We start from the raw sequence: 20,902 nt of genomic DNA on the forward strand, positions 1-20,902 counted from the left end.
TGTTAATACGGAAGAAATTATTCTAATAATCAGAAAAAAAGGACGTCAGCACCAATATTTTACTAAGATAGGGATAACTGTAATGATATCATCATACTAAGGCATCTCAATTGAAACATTAAGCTTTTCTATACACCTAGCCAAATATATTAAGTTCGTAAAGTACTTACACTTTAGCCACCTCACCTCAACGACTAATGCTTCGAGTCTTTAGGACACCTGTAAAAAGACCAAGAAAAATTATATAAAATCCAATGTAACAAACATAAAAAAAAACCAGAGTGCTGATCAAAACTAAATCAGGAAATAATATCATTCTACAGAATTTATTCGGACTGGGGCGATACAAACTAACTCATCATTGAGGAATTTACACTTCAAAAAGCTTAAACAAATAATGGTTATACGTACGTTTTCTTAATAACTCCTTTTGTACATTTTGCCGACGTGTTATTCTTTACACCTGTAAAGAAAAGAAAATTCGTTTTAATACTGTTGACAATCATATCGTCATAGTTGATGGCATAAAATTTAAGTCAGTAAAATTTATCGTTCAACAAATTAGTTTCAGCCTGGGGCGATAAAAAAGGTCAAATTCATCATTTCTTAAAAAAGTCTTATTGTAAAATAATGTTATACGTACGTTTTTCTAATAACTTCTTTTGTACATTTTGCCGACGTGTTATTCTTTCCATCTGTAAAGAAAAGAAAATTCGTTTCAATACTGTCGACACTCATCCTGATAGTTTATTACTTAATATTCTAGTCAGTAAAATTTATCATTCTACAAAATAGTTTCAGCCTGGGGCGATAAAAAAGGTCAAATTCATCAGCGTAAAACAAAGCTTTGTTTAATGTAGAATAATGATGTTATACGTACCATTAATAATCTGGCAGGAAGAGCATGCTAAGATAGCTCGGGGGCGTTAACTGCGTGATGCTTACGTCATCTGTAATCACGAAGAAAACATTTGTTAAATACGTTAACAGAACTATTAAATAACTGGAGTTTGTGAATATAAAGAAATTTGTGTCATTGAACTTATGAGGGGTAAAAAAGATGCACTTTCAAACCCTGCAAAGTACCAACTATTGTTCTTGTCCTGCCCAAAAACGAGCCGTGGTATAAGTAAACCTCAGCTCTAATCATGAAAAGGGAGGACCTGTTAATGAAGAATCAAAACGTACCTTAGCCAGATGACATCGTAAAATTCTTGGAGAAGTTGAATGGTTCTTTTCCCCATGAGACCTAAAAGATGAAAAGAAAAACCACTGTTAAGCATAAATGATGTCTAGTACATGTTATGTTAGTATGTTTTTATTTTTAGCCAAAGGTAAACATAATGTAGTATTAACATCAGACATTTGAACATGCTAACGAGTTAAAACGATGAAAGATAATACAATTCCATCTAGTCCCAACATCCTTTCGTAAGAGAATTTTTGCCTGTGGCTCCGTTACAAATGGTTTGTGGGACTGTCATCCTTAACAAAAACAGATTAAAATATTTCATACCTTTGAGAATTTGCTTTTTGAATAGGGAATGACACCGCGACACGCGAATCTAGAAAGAAAAATAAAGCAATCTTATTAGTTCGTACGTAAAAATAAATTTCTCTTCATGTTTTTGGTATAAAGTGGAGAATAGGATATACCAACGAATAACGGATGTTTTAAAATATAGATGAATAGCGTATTTTGCAGAGCTTGACTAACCCAAGTCAGAGCCAAGTTTATGAGATATCTCAAACTAAAATTATTGAAGTCACCGACAAATGGCGATGCGTAATTTCATTTCTCCATAAGACGCATTTATGTTAGTGTGACAAATCATATTGCAAAGTATTCCGATGTCGGTGCGTAATACTTGAAGAGTGAAGTGTCATGATCTAGTCCAACGGAAAACATGAATGGCATAAATTGTTCTCCGAATGGTGAACAGCCATTAATGATTGCAACTGAACATGTGTTACATGTTCATTTCAATTGGACAAACATAAAAAGGGATAAAAAAGAAAGCGTACTCACCGTTAAAAATGCTACTGGAATATCCAAAGTTAGGTCTCGTCCAAATGTAGATTCAATTCCTATAGAGAAAATATACCAGACAAGTGAAAACGTTATTAGCGCAAGAAATCGGATCGTACACTTAATACGAAAAAAGAAATTCAATGTCGTTGCATCGTGCGATGTAGAGTCTTAAATGAGCTCAAGACACCAAGATACCTGAGAACAATGATAATCTTGCCCAACAATATCTTTTGCTTAGTCGAATTGAAAGTGGAAAAAAGCGTTATAACATGTCGGGCGCGAACTGGGAACTGCTGGTAATAGTAATACTTGAATGATGAACTACGTACCTTAATTTTCGGGCCGGGTATTTTCTTCGTTTGAATTCCTTTCTCTTGCGCTAATGGTGTAAGTGTGAGAATATTCGTCTTCCTGCGAACAAGATGCATAAATTCCATTCCCCAATCTACCATTTCTTCTTATGAAAACCGTAAGCACGGTAAAACAAAAGTTCTGAACACTTGAGAGAATTTGGGTTTCCTTTGTTTTATTCACACCTCTGTTTTTCTGTATCGGTGGCGTAATGTGTGTATTTCGATTATCGAAACACACGCAAACACGACACTTAAGCAAAAATCTCTGATAATTTGATGGTATTGGAGGTCCTCAAGGATTGTAAAGATGTTGAGCACAACCCTTACTTCATCACGCGCGGTATGTGAAGATGATGTTACAGGAGAGACCCCGTATGTCGTGCACCCCACTGAGACGCAATTGAGCACACGAATGATGGAATAACAATACCCCAGTTTGGTACAAGAACACACCCCTCGCGCCAATGCAGAAAATACGCTGCATGCGACACACCACCGACCGACACGCGCCCTTCCGAAATGGTGGAATGCAGTTCTTATCGGTTAGACTTGGCAACACGCTCCAGCTCATCCTTCTTCTTGATGGCGTACGAGTTCGATGAACCCTGTGCGTGCGAGAAGCGCGTTGGGACAAACGTGTTACAGACGAAATAGAAACGTTTAACGTTTGAAAATCATCAAGAAGAAATGGATTGATCGAAGATGGAAAGTGGGTCGGATTAGTGGACTTGCCAACGATTTCCGCTGTCGTGACGCAGCTTGATCCCACTTACCTTCGCGGCGTTGATCAGCTCATCGGCCAAGCATTCAGCAATCGTTTTGATGTTACGGAATGCGGCGTCACGAGCACCGGTGCAGAGTAACCAGATAGCCTATGAATATAAAAAAGAAAATCATCAGTGAATCGATAAGCTTCTAGCCATATGCATTAGCTTTGAATGGGTTTAAAATGAATGCTGTTGCAGATCAACCGACACACCTCTAGCCATTTCGGCTTCTGAAGCTAACGAACGATTGACCATGCGAAAGATAATTTTCGATTCAATTCGGAATTGTACAGAGGACATGACGTATAATAAATCCTGACAATATGCCTGTTAATGAATCGACAACCTATCGGTTCAATGAGAAAATTTTTTTTCTTACCTGGTTTACACGACGCAGAGGCGACACATCGACGGCCTGACGACGGACGGTACCAGCACGACCGATACGGGTCGAATCTTCGCGGGGACCCGAGTTGATAATGGCGTGGACCACGATCTGTAGCGGGTTCTCACCAGTCAGCAGATGCATGATCTCGAACGCGTGACGCACGATGCGCACTGCCTTCAGCTTCTTGCCGTTGTTGCGTCCCTTCATCATCAGCGAGTTGGTCAGACGCTCCACAATAGGGCATTGGGCCTTGCGGAAACGCTTGGTCGCGAAACGGCCGGCCGAATGGGGAAGGTACTTGGCGTGCTTCTCCTTCACGGCGATATAATCCTAAAAACGTAACGACCAACAACATACGATTAGCAACGCGGTTCTTCGTTTCTAACCTTCAAAAACACGTGGCGAAGCTTCCATGCAAAAGAATAGAACTAACAAACTTACCGAAACGGAAATGTCGGAAATATCGATGTCGTCGCTGCTCCATCTTCCGAAAAGCTTGATTTCGGGTAGCTCGGCCGGCTGGACGACCTGGGCTTCCTCGTAGACCTGTGCGGGCTGATCGTCGGTCGCCACAGGCTGCACCGTAGCCTCCTCATCGAAGTTTTCAAATGCCTCGTCAGCCATGGTGCTTTAATTGGTGTAAAATGTCAGCGAAAAAACAGCACAAGCTTGAGCAATCTAGATAGCGAAGACTAAACCACTTGAGGCATGAAATGTGCGCTATGGCTCCAACGTGGTTTGTGCTGTATGAAAAAAAAACTAGCACGATTCTTTCACGAACAAGGCGGACATTAAATTATGCAGAACCTTGTGAAGAATAAGCTCAATTCACTTAATAACTGTATTGAAATTCAATAACTTTTGTTTAAGACTTGAAATCATTCACAATCTTTTCTAGTTAGCGAAGCAGCACCAAGATTTGCCGACACGTGCACTCGGACGGTCCAGGAGAAAATGAACGAGTCGATGGACTGACAGCACACATAACCCTGCTGCAGTGCTGTCGACCAATGGACCGTCGGGGTACACACGGTGTCGGCACTTTCGTGCAGAACAAGAATGCCTAATTTCAACAACCAAGCTACGTGAATTTCACGCAATTTTCACAACGCTCTGCTAGGTTAATGTTCACGCTTTCAGATGAAACACCGTTTCACGAATCAGTGCAGTTTTACAGAAAGAAATGTAAAATATAGTAACTTATTTACTTTCAACACGTCTGGTTTACAATGGCGTTAAAGCCGGAAAGAGGCTATGTCAGTTAGCTTCGAAACGACGAGCTCATGTTGGCAGCATTGTATGATTTTGACAGTAAAAGTTTGACGTTTGTGAAAACTTTGTTTCCGGAAGTAATCGATGTCGACTAAACAAATGTCGAAAAGTTCGAACAAGTTGAAAAAATGTTGAGCGAGCGTTTTTTACCGTTCTGCTAAATATTCAGCTACTTCTACAAGTATCTTCATATTGGCGCACGATTTAAGTCAAAGCAAACATGAAAAAATATTTCAAAACGTCCGTGCACCATTTTGTTGCTTGCGAAGCAATAGCAAACCGAAAGGATTAATTTTTCTTTTCAATGGTTACAGAATTTACATTTCTGAATAGAATTTAAAAGAATATTTGATTACTTGCCAGCAGCGTACAAGCTCAATAAAAGTTCGGACGATGCAAGATAAGTATTTTAAGAAAAAATCTTGTCATCAAATCATAATATTTTTAAGGACCAAAACCGCATCTACTTTTTCTATTTATTTGCAACGAAACAATGAAGCACTTTAAAACCGTCAGGTAATGATACTGTAATCATATGCAAATCGTATTTGTGATCAGCAACGTCCCAGTTGGCCATCCATGCGCGAGCGTCCATATTCATTCGGGACTACCGAGCAGTTCATACGGATTTGCAGTACTAGAGCATGCTGGAGGAGACAATGTGCTGTTTGGATCATCATCTTCTTCGTTGTCTCCATCGTTACTAGCACCAGCAAGGTCTTCAGTGTCCGTATCGGACAAGCAATCATCTTCCTCTTCACGGTTATCGACTTCTGCCATCGATTGAATCTCTTTCACTTTAGCCAGCTCCGGATCGACGGTAAGCTTCTCTTTTTGCTCAACATATCCAATCGGTTTAAGCGACAAAGTTATCTTACCGTCTAACGCCATCCGTAGAATACTGTTTGCGGCGCGATATGTATCCGGACGCGCAGTCTTCGCTGTTAGGAAGCCTCGTTTGATCGCCCAAGCATCGCAAACATCAATCGCAGACCAGTGGTCGTTATCATTCTCCGGATGCTTCAGCGTGAGAAGCTCAACCAAATTGACTCGCTCGGCAAGAAACCGAACCGATGCATACGGTTCACGGAGCTGGGCTATTGGGTAGCTTCCCATCAAAACCTGCACCTGACGAGGGGTCGACGAGGGAAACACCAAACCTGGACAGTCGCACAACCGGACTGTGTTGGTGAGGAATATCGTTTGGAAGTGTTTCGTGTGACCCGGTGTTCGACTAACGCTTACCACCTTGCGTCCCATTACGGCATTTAGTAAAGACGATTTGCCAACGTTGGGATACCCGACACACCCGATCGTAAGTACTCCATTTTTAAACTTTATATGTTCCTCAAATGAAAAATCCTTCTCTTCCTCGTGCGTCGTTTCCGAAGTCACGTTCGTATCTTCGTCGCCTTCCAGATCCGTTGGAGCGTTACGTTCTTCCAGTATCTTCTGCTCCCAGGAAGCTAGATTAACGTCATTACCCACGTATTGGCGACACACCTCGTAGATTTGCTGTGCGCCTTCTGCCGCCATTCGCATACGGCCACGGCGGCGACGAATTTTAAGGCCATGTTTGCTTTCCTGTTTTCCACGCAAGTTGTACGACGGGTATGAAGTAAATAATACCACCTTGATTTGGGGATACTTTTGTTCAAAGTAACGTTTCCATGCCAGCACCACTTCGGCATCCACGAGGTCTATTTTGTTGATAACAAGCATCATACCTTTTCCTAGCTCTTCCGTTACATATTGGTACAAGGCAGGAGGGAACATTAAGGTCTGCAAGATAAAGATAACAATGTCGTTATTTGCCAGGCAGAATATATACATTGAGAGCACTTACAGGAAATCGGGCGTCAACAATAACTAGAATAATATCCGATAGTTCCAACACACGCCATAGCTGCCTCCACGTTTCCAAATTCAATTCGCAAAAGCTTAACGATTTCATATCATCGTAATGAGTTTTCTCCAACAGAGTGACATATTTCTGCAAAAAAATACGATATATGCATTAACATACTGACGGTCCAATCAATGAAGATAACACAACTGAGAACCGTACAAAGAAGTAGCGATTTTCGTTGGCATCCAGCTGTTCCTTAGACATTTCGAAGTTCCAGCGTGGCCGTTTCGGGAAATCATATGCTTGGAAGTAGTTATCCCCCAGCTCCATATCCTTCTCGCTACGGTAGACAAGCTCCTTGCGCGCTTCCTCTTTCATCTCCTTTAGCTCCTTGCCGGTTTCCCGGTGAAACTGGAGGACGTATCGGTTCGCTTTGCTACGCGGATCCTTCAATGGTTGCATATTCAGCTTTTCAATGTTTTCGCCGAAAGTTCTCGGCATATCACTGTCCTCGCTGATGTCACTCGATTCCTCATCCTTCAGCTTGCGGATAATGTTGTGCGATGTGCTGGCTGTGTCGAAAGAAGGCGGCATTTGGCATAGGAATAGTTTTACGAGATTCACAACTTCTAGAACATTCATACAATGCTTACCTTTAGCTTGCTTTTTCGCCAAAAGTTGTTGCTTTTTCTGTTTGCCACTGAACGGAACCTTTCTACGGCCTTGAGGCATGATGAACACACTTTTAAGTTCTTCAACACGAATAACTTTTCATTTGTTCCGAAGTTCGCAATATGCAAGGATTTTGTGTACCTTTTTGTCTTGTAAATTTCAGTTTGACGCGTAATGTCAAATGCTTTATTTATTTCGAACACCGCATTTGACGTCTGCAATCACACCGCGGGGTGAGATTATACGTTATTTAGAGCAAATTTACTCTGCAATACTTCAATTATGAAAAATGAAGAAAGCATTTTTAAACAAGAAATTATTAGACGTTTTGGTAAACCAAAGTTAAATAATGGAATTCGGTTTCAAAAATTAATTCGTCTTTTACACCGCTTTTAAACGGTGTAACAAAATGACGTTTGAAATTTTCGAACTGGTTCTAAAACGTCAAACGAGAGCAGAGATAAAAACATAAACAACCACTTTCTTTAGATTTTGTACGATAATCGACAAAAAACGTCTTCTGCAACGATGGATTCAGCGATTTAATTGATTAAACATCGAAAAATGTCCTCGTTTACCGAATCACGTGCAGGCGGAAGTTTGGGTGGCTTAGTCGGTGTTGGTGGTGCTGGCGCCGTCGGTAGTGAGCCGCTATGTTTGCAACGCAAAAGTGCCTGGGTACGAGAGTACCGCGATCTGCAGGCCAACGTCATGTCCGTCGACTGGACCGGATCGTGGATTCTGTTGGCCGGCCGTCGGTTGCTTGCGCTGCAGTCGTTGTGCGATTACGAAGCAACTGACGGCAGCAATGCACGCGCGGAGGAAACGGCAGAGTGCGGGCTGAGGAAGTTCCAGCGGCACTCGAAGTACGAGGTGACCGCCGCCGAGTGGGCCATCTGCCAGAACAGCCAGGAATACTGTGCGATCGCGACCTGCCAGCAGATCGAGGTCGTCACGTGGCGCTCCGGTGAGCCAACCCTGAAACACTCGCTTCGAGCGCACACCCGAATGATAACGGACATCGACTGGCACTCGAAGGTGCCGCACCTTCTGGCCAGTTGCTCGATCGATACGTTCACGCATCTGTGGGACCTTCGTGACCCACGGAAGCCTGTACTATCGTTGAGTGCCGTCTGTATGTCCGGTGCCAGTCAGGTGGGTTTTAATCGGGTCTCGGGGAACCTGGTCGCTACGGCCCACGATGGCGACCTGCGCATCTGGGACCAGCGCAAGGGCTCCTGTCCGATACAGTACATCACAGCGCACCTGTCGCGCATCCACGGTATCAACTGGAGTCACGATCATGAGACGAGCCTGTCCACCGCTAGCCAGGACGGAACGGTGAAGTATTTCGACATAAACAACCCCCGGCGGGCGGAGAAAATCATCACCACGTCCTGTCCAGTGTGGCGGGCTCGGTACACGCCATTCGCGGATGGTCTGGTAACTACCAGCGTGCCGCAACAGGGCCGAGGTGAAAACAGTCTCCTGATGTGGAACAATTCTAAGCAGGACGCACCCATATGCGCGCTGGTCGGGCACACGGATGTCGTCCTCGACTTTGCCTGGGGCCGTAAAGGTATCCACGATCCGGAACTGATCACTTGGTCTCGCGATCAAACCATACGCATCTGGCGCATTGACGAGGAAGTACGTAAGCTATGCGAGCGGTATCCACCCGACGATGACGATGGTGGTTTCCTGATTGAAGAGGGTAACAGCGCACCGAACGCACCGGGTAAAGCACCGCCGGCTCAAGGTTTCAAGAGTCCCATACGCGAAAAACAACCCTCCGTTTCGCTGCAGCACGAATTTTCGCTTCTCAATCCCAACATACCCCACATCGACATTGAGGTGTTGGATCCGATCAAACGAACCGCTACCGTTCGGATCTCCGTCAACGGCTACGTCATCATGCTGCAGGTTAACTTTCCTTCGCTCTACCCCAACAATGGCACCGTGCCGGAGTTCCACTACTGCCAAGGAACATCGCTCGACGATTCGCTCTCGGTGACGTTAATGAAGGTCCTTCGGCAAACCGCAAGCCAACGGGTGAAAAAGGGACGCACCTGTTTGGAGCAGTGCCTGCGGGCGCTTGTGAACCAGCTGAAAAAATCCTCCACCACCAACGGAGACCGCCATCTGCGCCTACAATCGCCACGGTTGGAGGGTGCGCTGAGTAGTGCACTGCACGACGCTTGCGTGCCCTTCCCCAAGACATCCGGCGTACGGTTTAGCCAGGTGGGAATCTTGGTAACGTTCTCCAGACCGCTGAATACGAAACGGATCAGTCTCAAGCAGCAAAACACTACCCCGAGGGCTCTTTCTGCGATCAGCGGCGGTTATCTGGGCAATGTTATGGGATCGCAACCGATCCTTTACGCACACAGAGATCCCAGCGCATCTTCGTTTTATCTTCCCGATAGGGTAAGTTAATGAACCGTATTTTAAACATCATTTTGTGCACGGCCAACTATGTTAGGTATAAACCATAGTGATCAATGACACCAAAATCTCCTAAACCTACCCATAAATGTAATATCATAAAAATGTGTTACTTTTGTTCCATAGAAATCTTCGCGCCACCGGGGCTCGTCGGTAAAGATCAACGTTTCTGCCGTGCACGTTTACGACGTATCCAAGATTCTGTACGTGAGTCGCGAGCTGGCCGAAAACTATATCATCAATACAACGAATGTGGTCGAAATGTGTCGCCATAATCGCGCGGCGGCAGAAAAGTATGGCCGACCGGATCTGGTACAGTGCTGGTCACTTGCCGAAATGATTGCCCAACCGAGTGCCGACTTTGATGCGGATGACGATATGATGTGTGCGCAGAATCCATTTGCAAAGAGTTTACTAGAATCTCTGTAGGTAACCTGTGCGCCGTTTGGTGTAGAGTTTTACTAATCGTTGCTTACTTGTAGAATACATCATTTTGCGCGCATCCACGATGTTCAAACGGCTGCCATGCTCTGCTGTGCCTTTGGACGTCACTGTCCGTCGGCGCTGGAGCTTTCGATGAGTTCTAGCTCGAGCAGCAAATCGATCAATCAAAGTGTAAGTCCTTTTGCCTTTTGCTTCTCATCGCGATCGCGAGCATGGTCGCTAGTGATATTTTCCTGAGAATTGATATATTTTATCCCTTATACACGCTGGTGATTTAGAAACAGGCGCATGTGTTGGGCCTATAGTAGTGGATAGATCGGTAACCCCTTTCTCATCTTTATGCTCAATATATGTGTCCCATATCCGTTCCTTGCTCATCGGACATGCAAGAGAGTGACTGTTTGGCAGTGATCAAAAACGAATGGCTGTCGGTTATTGTAGTTTAACTAACCGTCGAGTGCAAGCTATCTCTCAATATAAGAATTTTATTATTCTTTCATACACTTTACACCATAATTTGCATAGTGAATAATTTGATTTGTTCTACCATTCAGCCATAATTTAGAAATACATCATAAATCGCATGTTTTTAACCACTTGGAAGAATTCTGTCCACTGATAAATGAAATTATATAGACATAAGTTTGTTTTATGTTCCCATTCAAATGGATGCATCGTGTATCCTGGTTTTTAGATTAAATTTTACGGAATCAACTGTTAGTGGATTAAACATAACACCACCTACCCTGTTATCATCCTTTCCATGGTATGGTTTTTCGTTTGCGGGGTTTTTTTTTGCTACCGTATAATAAGTTTTTACTCCCGTTAGCTTTTTAATTGTTTCTTTCCTTCGACTCATTATAGCACTTACTTAGCGGTCATCGAAAAATTAAGGTAAATCAGGTATACTCCGAATCTGGTTTGTGTTTTGTTTTGCCAAAATGCGTTCGTCTACTAAACAACATCCTATTCAAATAATATAAATTAGCAAAAGTCAACATGCTTGCTTAAGAACCCAATCCTAACGGCGTCAGTCCCTGGTTGATTCCTTCTTTCTCATAATTCAATGTTTTTCTCCGTTCAGTTATGTTCTGTGCTTTCGGCGTGTACAATCGTTCTCTCCAAAGGCCGAGTTGGCCGTTTGCCGTTAGCACCTTGAGACTGTGTGTATGTGTGTGTGTGTGTGTCTATGTATGTTCCGTGTGTGTAAAAAGGACTTTCGTTTTCGATACACCGTTGCCTGCCATCGCCGCTGAAATATATAAGCCATTAACAAAAACTCGCAGCTCATAATGCAGGGATAAGCTGTACAAAGCCGTCCGAAATCAACGCCACGCTACCCGCTGCTTCATATATGTCATTGTTGCCGTAATAGTGCTTTCGTCTCCCAGATGTTTTGTCGATGCCGATCCGCGGTGTAATTCGTTACTTTGCGTATCTAACATTTATTCCTCTCTTTTTCATGGATCGCCACAAACACACCCGTCTTTTCTAACAGCCCAGCGGATCGCCTTATCATACGATTCTACCGGTGGATCCCTCCTCTAACCAAGGCTGGATACTGGCACAACAGCTGAAGCATCTGCGAAGCAACTCGTGGTCGGATTCCCTAGACGACTTTCGATTTGGTGCACCGGGTGCGGCTGGATTCGGACCGGATCTCAATCGGAGCCTGTTAGGCGATAGCAATCGCTATCTATACGACAACTTCAAGCGCAGCTACGCGGAAATGCTTTACCGTTGGGGCCTTCTCGTCCAGCGGGCCAAGGTGCTTAAGTTCCTATCAAACTACGTCGATACACCGCGGTGCGTAGAGTTTGTGACCGAATGTCTGCACTGCTGTCGGGTGGGGGCACCCGCTTGTGCCACCTGCAAGAAACCGGTACTGTACTGCAGCCTGTGCCGTTTACCGGTACGCGGTGCGGCCAACGCTTGTCTGCATTGTGGCCATGGTGGTCACACGGAGCACATGAGGATATGGTTCGAACGCCATGACGTGTGCGCGTCGGGTTGTGGCTGTCCGTGTTTGAGCAAAAGCTCTAAGCTTTGCAATTTGTAGCCTTAGAATGTTTTATTTTCGAATTATAAAAATGTAGATAACGAGATGTTAATGATATTGGGTATGAAAATATATTCATTCTTTGAAAATGTACACTTATCGCTCGAACATTACTGTTACCGTTTGTTTTAAGACACGTTCTGCAATTTGCTTTAAAAAACGATCGCCATTGAGCGTTAATTACTATTTCGGAAAATAACACATGGAAATTCATACACTCATGTATGAGAAATTCGATCGGCATCGAATGATTATCATATTTTTCTTTATGGACAAGTTTTTTCAACTATCAGCCAGTTGTTTTTTATACCTACACTTAAAATTAATGTCGTTAGTTCTCAATTTTTTAAGCGTCTAGTGTCTTGAGTGCTTTATTTCGATCCAGAGATCATGAGACGGGTGCCTTGATTTTCTAAGCCTCTTAGCTATTTAATTTTGACCATTGGTCCCTATCGAGGATTTTTCGTGCCTTTAGATGAAAATTTCCAGCTTCTGTTGAATGTAGGTACGGCAAATCGGGCAAACAGGATTGTGGTGACACAGATGGTTTGAACAAACCTTACACGCGCAAATATGACCGCACGGTACGAAAGCAACGGAACGATCGTTGTCCTCGCATATGATGCATGATCCTATCGTACGGTTGGGTGTTTCGTGGCGCCTTTGAGCTTGCACGGGGGATCTTCCGGTGGGTCTTGCAGGGTGAACGTTGTTCCTTTGGGAGAGTCTTCCATGGTGGACGCCGTTCCTGGCTGGGAACATGCTACGGATGCTGTGTAGCATGGGCCATGCTTCCGAATCGAGGATATTAGTAGCTCTTTCTTGCAGACTAGTGCGTATTTGAACAAGCCGTCTCGGTAGTTGGGTTTCGCAGTAAGCATGGATGACTGTTCTTATCGTAGTGAGAGTTTGATTTATCCAATTGAACAAGAGTATGCACTTTCGTAGCAACGAATGTAATCCTCGGAATAGGTTGAAAGCAGCTATGCGAAGGAATGGATTCAAACGTCTTCGGTGGAAGTATGCCAAGACGAGCAGACTAAGCCCACAAGCCGCTTCCACTGGTACATCGTGTGTTGTGTAGTGAATAAATGTGTTAATCGATTCGTAGCCTAACTCAAAACCAGCTTTTGCTACATCTTTCAACCAAATCGCAGAATAGACCGTGAAATCCAGCAAGAGCAGCGCAAGCTGGGCGGGCAGGTTGACCAAACACCAGACGGCTTCACCGATGTCTACAAGGCTGCGTTTAAATCTTTCGAAGAATATGCCCGGAATGGACTGCAATAAGGCAATTTCCTTACTTATAAACTTGCCAATTACGGAGCAGAAGCTGTTGATGTTGCTTGTGAAAAAGTCTGCTATTCCGCCGAAAACAGATTTCACATCCTGGATGAAGTATCGGTTATCCTCGTTGACTACGCTTAGGAAGGTTTGAATGATTTCCACCAGCCTCCGGCCAGCCCATGTTATATTGCAGATCGTAGTAAACAACAGGGAACCGATAAATATACAGATTTTTATGAAGTAGTACACGAGAAGATAGATATTGTAGATAAAATCAGCCAGCGTGGAGAGTACCATTTTTGCCAACTTCAGTACGTTTCGGCGAAAGGGGTAGTATCGGTCAGGAATCCATACTATAGATCACTTTATTAGGTGAAGTACACAGAATGCGAACGACAAAGATGTTCATTCGTTGATTTGTTCGTAAACGTACGACACACTAAGTTAAATTGTTTGTTTTGCAGTGGGCATCCCTTTGACAGGCCGATACCGGGTTTCGAAATGCAAGTTGGAAAGAGACAGAATTTTCGAAAATGTGAAAGTAATAGCATAACACAAATAAACAAAGGAAAGATTCTTAATATTAAACCCCGTGAGTTTAACTGAAGAAATTATATCATCGTGCGTTATCGCCCGGTTTGGTTTATTAATAAAAAAGGAATGAGAGAACTGAATTATAGATTAATTGATGAGTTCTACGCATCGACACAAAGGAAATGGTCTGAGTCAACGGTCGTATAGATCATTCCTTCCTGGGTCATGAAGTCGATGATGTTCCTGAAACAAGCATACAAACAATTTAGAAATATCATGCGAAAAGGAGAAGTCATAGTAGAACTTACTGTAGCTCAGAGGGATTAATATGATTAAATTTGGCCTGCAATTCCTTTCGGTTGATGCCAATCGCAGTACCGTAGCTTTTGATAGCTTTGTATACCGCTAGCTGCTTCCCGTTGAGACCCAACGAAGCGCCCACGGAATCCGTTTCCATGAAGCCACCATTCGACGTCGCGTTGGAGTTCGCATCGACACTGGACTCTACTTTACGCTTGTTGTTCTCCTCCGATTTGTACCTCGCATGCAGAACCTCTAGCAGATGCGTGGTAACATCGTTCGGGGAATTAACTTGATCTATTTTATATGTCATGATCGCTTTCGAACCACCCTGATTTCGGACGGATCCAACGACCCGTGCATACGAGTTGGGGGCGACACTTGGTGTGTTCACCGCTCCATCCTCCTCGAGCCAGAAGTGTGCGTCTATTCGACCTAGAATAACAATAGTAAAACAATAAAATCGAGTCAGAGAAGCCTAGATCAACTTACAATCGACTTTTAATCTTACCCGTGTGATCTTCTAGCTGGTAAGTCACTTTAGTGGACGAAAATTCAACGTCCCGCACGATTGCAACCAAAGAAATCATAGCGTACTGATTCCCAAACATTGTAATGCCGCCATCACTGGACTCGATGACCTGCTGGATTACGAGCGGTAAAACTCCCTCTGCTTTGTTTTCCGAACCGCCTCCATCGGCCGACGTAGCGTTAAAACCACCAGCACCAACTGTAAAGACGAATCAGTATTAAAAAATGTACTTTTATCCACAAAATTAAACAATTTTAGCAAGACATGAACGTACAGCTATCGTTCATTTTCGCGCCTTCTTGTTGATACTTGTGAAAGCTATGTGTAGTGTTGGCATGGTTTCCTTGGCAGATTCGATTGGATTGGATCCCTTTTGACAGATTCGATTCGAATCGTTTGAGCACTCGATGTCAGTCGATTGAGGCTCAATTTGATTCAGACTCGATCCATATCTATTTAAACTCAATCAGACTCAAATTAGATACGATACTAGTTGATTTAGAAAGGCAGCACGGACTTCGATTGAATGAGTCCGGATAGAGACTCGGATTTGGAGATCCTGATCTCAGATTCGATTTGAATGGAAAGATTCGAATTTCTTCGGAGATTCCTTTTACCCACCACTATCTAACAGCGGGTTGAATTTTTGATTGAAATAGTTCACAGTTTAAATTATTTCAACGTTAGGTAATTTTTGAAATTTACAGTAAAATTGGATTAATGCCCTATAATGTAAAAAGATCCTTTTACTCGAGTAGCACTTTAAAAATGCATATTTTGTTGTGATGGAATAGGTTCTGTGCGAAACAAATAAAAATCGATATGAATATACGAATTTCTTCAAATCACTATCAGTTGTACATCCAGTCATTGCCAGTTGAATGATCTCAGTAAAAGCGTATGCAGTTGAATGCATGTTTCATTTTCGTTTACATTATCCACAAAACACGCCTACTCAATGCGACTGTGGTACGTAACGGATTGTGGAGGGCAATTATGGAGTTTCCCATGAAATTTCCTCGTGGCTAGAAACGCAGCTCTGTGACCCACCAACCTGTGTCCCATCGAGAGTCACGATTTGTGGGAGGACTTTTAATGTTTCTGTCCCCCTCCGTAGTTGTAGCATGGGCGGGAAAAATGCTCACATGTGTGTCTGGAGTGGGCTTAAACAACCCAAGCCCGGAGGGTTTCCCGCGGGTATTCTGGCTTTCTTAGTGAGCTTTACGAGCCGTGTCGGTCCATGATAGTGGCACTTGATTTCGCGATGCTACAGGGAGAAAGTTACTTCAGTAAATAGAAGGTGGGTTCTCCTAGGTCTTCGCGGTTGAAAGTATGCTAGTGGTCGTTGGTCGCAGAAGTGGCATCATTTCTCCCACCCGTTGCTCATCGAACGGTCACGATTAGTGGGCTGACAAAGTTAGTCCTCCGTTCCCTCACACAGACAGTACCCCAGCGGTGGACAGCTGGGTGGTTTTTCCTCAGGTCTAATTTTAGAGGACCCGAGGAAACCATTCTGGACTGCATCTGCATTGCAACTCCGGCTGAGACCATGCAGACGTGCTGTCTGGCCAAGCGACCGATGATGATGTTGTGACGTTCTGCAGCCGATACGTGAAGATTATTTATAATTCCCGTTCAACCATCAACAGGGACCAAAACACACCAGACCCGATTCAGAAAGATAGCGTGAAGTTAATAAAATAGCAAATATGAGGAAACAAGGCGACACGGCAATGCATAAGACAGCCGAAAGAAGCCACCTTCCCGAAGTCGCTTCTCTACGATCGGTTGTATAGAATGTCGTGTCGTTAGTGTAGGTACAGTTGAGAGCGAGATTAATTTATAGTGATCGGTCTAAGGCCGATCGGGAAATGCTGGTAGTACGGTCGAAATGGTCGTCGAAAAGGAAACGATCTGCCCCCAGACAAGATAGCCACGATCCCCACCTTACGCTCCCAACGATACTTTCAATCCACCAGATCTGGCAGCGAATGAGGGGAACATACGTACAACACACCCTACGTACCTATCTGTCGGGCAAGGGTCGATATTTATATGGGAAAATCTTACCGAGCCCTTCCGATCCGAGGGATTCGCATTCGACTTTGCCGGGTTTAGTGGTTTGATCAATTTCTGTATCTCTTCGAACTCGATTCGCCTTCTTTTAGACACACTGCTATTAATTTTGCAAGGGAAATGGCATATAATAGCGCAATTACATCTGGGATAATGATGTTTAAGCTTTGACACAATATTTTACGAATACCGAACGAGGTGCGGTAATATAAAGATGCCAGTCGGAAGTCATTTATTCCTGGTGTGAAAACTCGTCTGGAATGGGTATTTGCGATAGTTTTCCAACCGATGCGTGTCTGTAACAGTTTTCCCTTCCCATAACAGACCTCTCGCGATCTATTTTCCCAGCGTAGATCGCGTTGAATTTCGTCGAGTGTGACATGATTTCGTTTTCTTTTCTTGGCCTCCCCCCAGTTGCTCATAATGTTGCAACGATATTAATTTTCCTATCTCTGCTTGAGCGGCTTGAACAGACAGACTGGCGGCTACGCCGCTGGTGCTGAGGAAAACCGTTATTAGTCTCACGATGACATGATCCCGGTGACACGAGAACATGGAACGGTGTGATTGATAAATTATCTATAGCACACAACCGAGCGGCGAAGGCATTGCGAATCATTATGGCCCCAAGGAAGCCGGAATGTTTTAGTTACGCATCCGTTAAGGTGGAATGCGCTCATTTGTAATTGAAGCTAGCCGAGTTTTGAAGTTTAGAAGAGGACCGTGATTGTGAAAAGTGACTACGTCAATACATAAGCTCTTATATGTTGATGATAGCTTCACCGGATTAACACTTGTCCTACATGTCGCCACATTGATCGATCGCTTTATCACCACAATATGTATTACATTTCAAACAGTTTTCCCTTTATCGAAAGCAATTCCATTCATTCAAATTCCCTTCCATTGAACCCGATTTGCAAACACTTTATCCAACCGGCCGCGATCCTCACTTTGATCGTCTTTCGAAGCAACATCAAGAGCCGATAATTCAAAGCCTAATTGACTTGTTCCGTGCGCAATGAGGCGTAGCCCGAGCTGAATCGTCCCGGCAACAATCTTGTCACACTGCGAATGAGCTTCACAGTCTTGGGCTTCGAACCTGGACAACCCGTCAGACAGCCCGCTGAAGGCACCGCAGGCAACTTTAACGTCCATCCGTCCGTAAATGGAGAGGCACCCGCGACCGGCAATGTGTCTGGTCCGGCCGGCCGACGGCAGGAACAGCAAACACCTCTGATAATGGAGTTTTTGGCCTTCCCGACGCCATGGGGGCTGTCCTTAGCAACGTTTCCAGCCGGTCCCGAAATCGTTGTTCGTTCGCGTTTTGCGGAAGACTATGCCGGACCCGGTCGCGTCAAGTTATTTCCCTCTTCCACCACGGCGGTCGTACTCTCGCCCGTTGGAATCAATTAGCGTGCGCGTGGTCTTGCGTTCTGGATCTGCACTTTACGAGTCGCATGCGGAGAAAATGCATTCTGCATGATCCATATTTGGTATGGTAATCAAAAAGAGCGGCGTGGTAGCAATATTCATTCTTTCTTGTGCCGTGTCGATATGGAACGGAACAGGGCAACAGAAAATATTTTCCTAAAGACATTTTTCATTTGTAAAAAGTTTTAAAAAGTTGGTTTGAAGTTGGTTTAAAGTTGATTGTAATTGGTGCAAAACCGGAGCTTCTTCCTTATAATAAACCTCTTTTAAAAGCCATGCTACATAATATAAATTTGGGCATTTTAATCACGCGAAAGTATATTATTCCTTTGATATGTTTTTCTCCAGCAATGTTTTATTTTCATTTGCTTAGCCGTATCCATTCCATCCAGAGTCATGCTAAGCATCCAGTTGGGTATTTCAGTTCATAAACTTTTAGTATCTTAGTTTAAAATAGTTACTTTTTCTTTTAGTCATCAGATTCTTTCCGTCCAAGGAGGATGTGAAGAATCTGGAAAAGGAAACATTCCGTTCCAGTAATTCGCGGGTAACTCTTTACGGGTATAACTTTGCGAGGACAGGTGTGTGTGTGTGTGTGTGTGTTCTCGAACATACCGGCTAACCCTTCCTGCGCGAATTCCGCGAGTCCAGTCCAGTGGGTTTTGGAGCACATCGGTGCACACAACTAATCGATCACGGCCGTGGGGCCATATGCGTGCCAGGATCTTGGCTCCGTGTTCCGTTTTCTTCCATGTCTTCTGTGACGGCCGAGTACCGGGTGGGTTTCACCGGTGTGCACAAATCGATTAAGAGTAATGGAAAAATTACCTACCGACCGGCCCTTGGTAGTAAATAATCAAACAGGCAATTAACAATAACTTATCGATGGGCACCGGGCAGCACGGCCGTCCGAAAAGGGGTATAGTGTTGTGCACAATGCCGACATGCGTGACGCGGTGATTATTTCCCCCGTCTCCAACCCAACCTGGTGGGAAGTCACGTCACTGCGGTTTCGGAGTCCATGTCTTTTGGCAAGGATATTCAATTATGCCATTTTCAGAGTAAGGGAAAGGGGGCCAGGGTGGTAGGTACAAGAATTTTCTTCGTTCGTTTCCCGGTTTCCTTTTTACGTCCCTTTTCCGTTCCTGTGACCCATATTGTACTTGGTCGCTGGAGTTTGTTATGGTGAGCTATGTTTACTTTAAAACTTACTATCATGTAAACTCATCTCTTTTTTGAGTGAAATTTAGATGCAATCATGTTTAATAAATTTAATTAACATTTGTAAAAAAACAATTTTTGGAAATTTCAAAATCGTAAAACCACTTTAACGAGTTTCAAAATACGACTCGTTTAGAACCCCCCGAGCTCTTGCTTTCCTTGATATGGTATGGTATAAAACTCACCTGTCACCTATAAAACTAACCTGTCTTCAGCCATCCGTCTTCGGCTATTCTCTTGCTACCAAACTACCGCTCGCTACCGATACGGCCCGGCGGGTACATCCCTTCAGGTGTGCCCCCAAACCCTCCCTGCGCCAAGAACACACATATTATAAAACAAACGGCTTCCCAACCGGTCGCGCGTCCCGAGCGATCATCTTTCTCGCATTGTAAACCCGACTCTTCCGACGTGACGGGGGACGTTCCTGCTTTTGAGTGTGGTTTGATTTTAGCCTGCTGGCCACAAAGGTTGTCTGCATCATAAATCAGTCGCGGAACGAAAATTCGCAATCACTAATTGACACAATAAACTTTTAACGATAGCAATAGGGCGACGCGCGGCCAGTTCGGAGCCGCACGCCGGTTGCTCTTTATGACTCCCTCAACATGTTGCGTCGTACAAATGTGCCACAACATAACGATGGGCCCACCGGAGGGGCCGCACGAGCGAGCGGGGTCGATGATTTGACATAATCAAAGCAAAATCGAGGAAATTATGTTGGTTCGGCTCGCGAACGTACGCATATTTAGTTTGTGTCCTATAATTAGATCGGCGATCGCTGGCTTGCTTCTATTCTGGCCGCGTGCTCGTACCGTGATGGACGATTTTGTTGTCCACAAACGGGAGCGATGATCCGCCAGGAACAGAGAAGACACCTGGTTTTTTTTCTAATGCTAAAGCGACCATTCGCCAGGATACTTCATTTACTTTTTCTTCTGTCTGTGTTCGCTCACTATCTAAGACCCCCTGCAGGTGCGCGCAGATAATATTGTATCGAATTCAATTTGAAACCCGTTTGGCGTGCTTACCTTACCTCGATGCGCCAAACGAAGGCATTAAGGAATCGGTGCTGAACCGAAAAGATGATCTATCGATGCACCGATAAGAAGGCCGCACGGTCCGGCTGCTTTTACTTCCTTGCCCGACCGTGCGGCCGATCGGATCGCGAATCGTCGATTTGTTTGCTCGCGGCCATGAAGGATGGGTGGATCCCGACAGACCCGATACCGGCGTT

General features: G+C 44.2%; 4 protein-coding genes across 5 annotated transcripts; 1 reads left to right on the forward strand and 3 right to left on the reverse strand.

The window, feature by feature from the left end:
• Nucleotides 1–2,565: 2,565 nt before the first annotated feature.
• LOC131266173 (small ribosomal subunit protein uS7-like) lies at nt 2,566–4,824 on the reverse strand. The gene is made up of 5 exons (XM_058268548.1): nt 4,749–4,824; nt 3,982–4,168; nt 3,532–3,870; nt 3,159–3,257; nt 2,566–2,990 (listed from the first exon to the last, which is right to left on the reverse strand). Exons 2-5 carry the CDS (start codon nt 4,162–4,164, stop codon nt 2,922–2,924), a joined length of 690 nt encoding a protein of 229 aa, XP_058124531.1. The 5' UTR covers nt 4,165–4,168; nt 4,749–4,824; the 3' UTR covers nt 2,566–2,921.
• Nucleotides 4,825–5,276: 452 nt separating this feature from the next.
• LOC131266172 (guanine nucleotide-binding protein-like 1) lies at nt 5,277–7,486 on the reverse strand. Its single transcript, XM_058268547.1, has 4 exons — nt 7,315–7,486; nt 6,881–7,233; nt 6,659–6,805; nt 5,277–6,594 (listed from the first exon to the last, which is right to left on the reverse strand). Exons 1-4 carry the CDS (start codon nt 7,391–7,393, stop codon nt 5,410–5,412), a joined length of 1,764 nt encoding a protein of 587 aa, XP_058124530.1. The 5' UTR covers nt 7,394–7,486; the 3' UTR covers nt 5,277–5,409.
• Nucleotides 7,487–7,808: 322 nt separating this feature from the next.
• Nucleotides 7,809–12,389, forward strand: LOC131266171 (GATOR complex protein Wdr59). Of its 2 annotated transcripts, XM_058268545.1 has the most exons (5): nt 7,809–9,760; nt 9,905–10,203; nt 10,261–10,393; nt 11,087–11,116; nt 11,721–12,389. In XM_058268545.1, the coding sequence occupies exons 1-5, from the start codon at nt 7,898–7,900 to the stop codon at nt 12,279–12,281; spliced, it is 2,886 nt and encodes a 961-aa protein (XP_058124528.1). In that variant the 5' UTR covers nt 7,809–7,897; the 3' UTR covers nt 12,282–12,389. The 2 variants fall into 2 exon arrangements, with proteins under 2 accessions (XP_058124528.1, XP_058124529.1); XM_058268546.1 differs by lacking the exon at nt 11,087–11,116.
• Nucleotides 12,390–14,194: 1,805 nt separating this feature from the next.
• LOC131265901 (replication protein A 32 kDa subunit) lies at nt 14,195–15,244 on the reverse strand. The gene is made up of 4 exons (XM_058268244.1): nt 15,209–15,244; nt 14,914–15,132; nt 14,411–14,837; nt 14,195–14,345 (listed from the first exon to the last, which is right to left on the reverse strand). Exons 1-4 carry the CDS (start codon nt 15,219–15,221, stop codon nt 14,264–14,266), a joined length of 741 nt encoding a protein of 246 aa, XP_058124227.1. The 5' UTR covers nt 15,222–15,244; the 3' UTR covers nt 14,195–14,263.
• Between the last annotated feature and the right edge of the window lie 5,658 nt (nt 15,245–20,902).

This window comes from Anopheles coustani, chromosome 2 (genome assembly GCF_943734705.1).
Source record: "Anopheles coustani chromosome 2, idAnoCousDA_361_x.2, whole genome shotgun sequence".
Lineage (NCBI taxonomy): Eukaryota > Metazoa > Arthropoda > Insecta > Diptera > Culicidae > Anopheles > Anopheles coustani.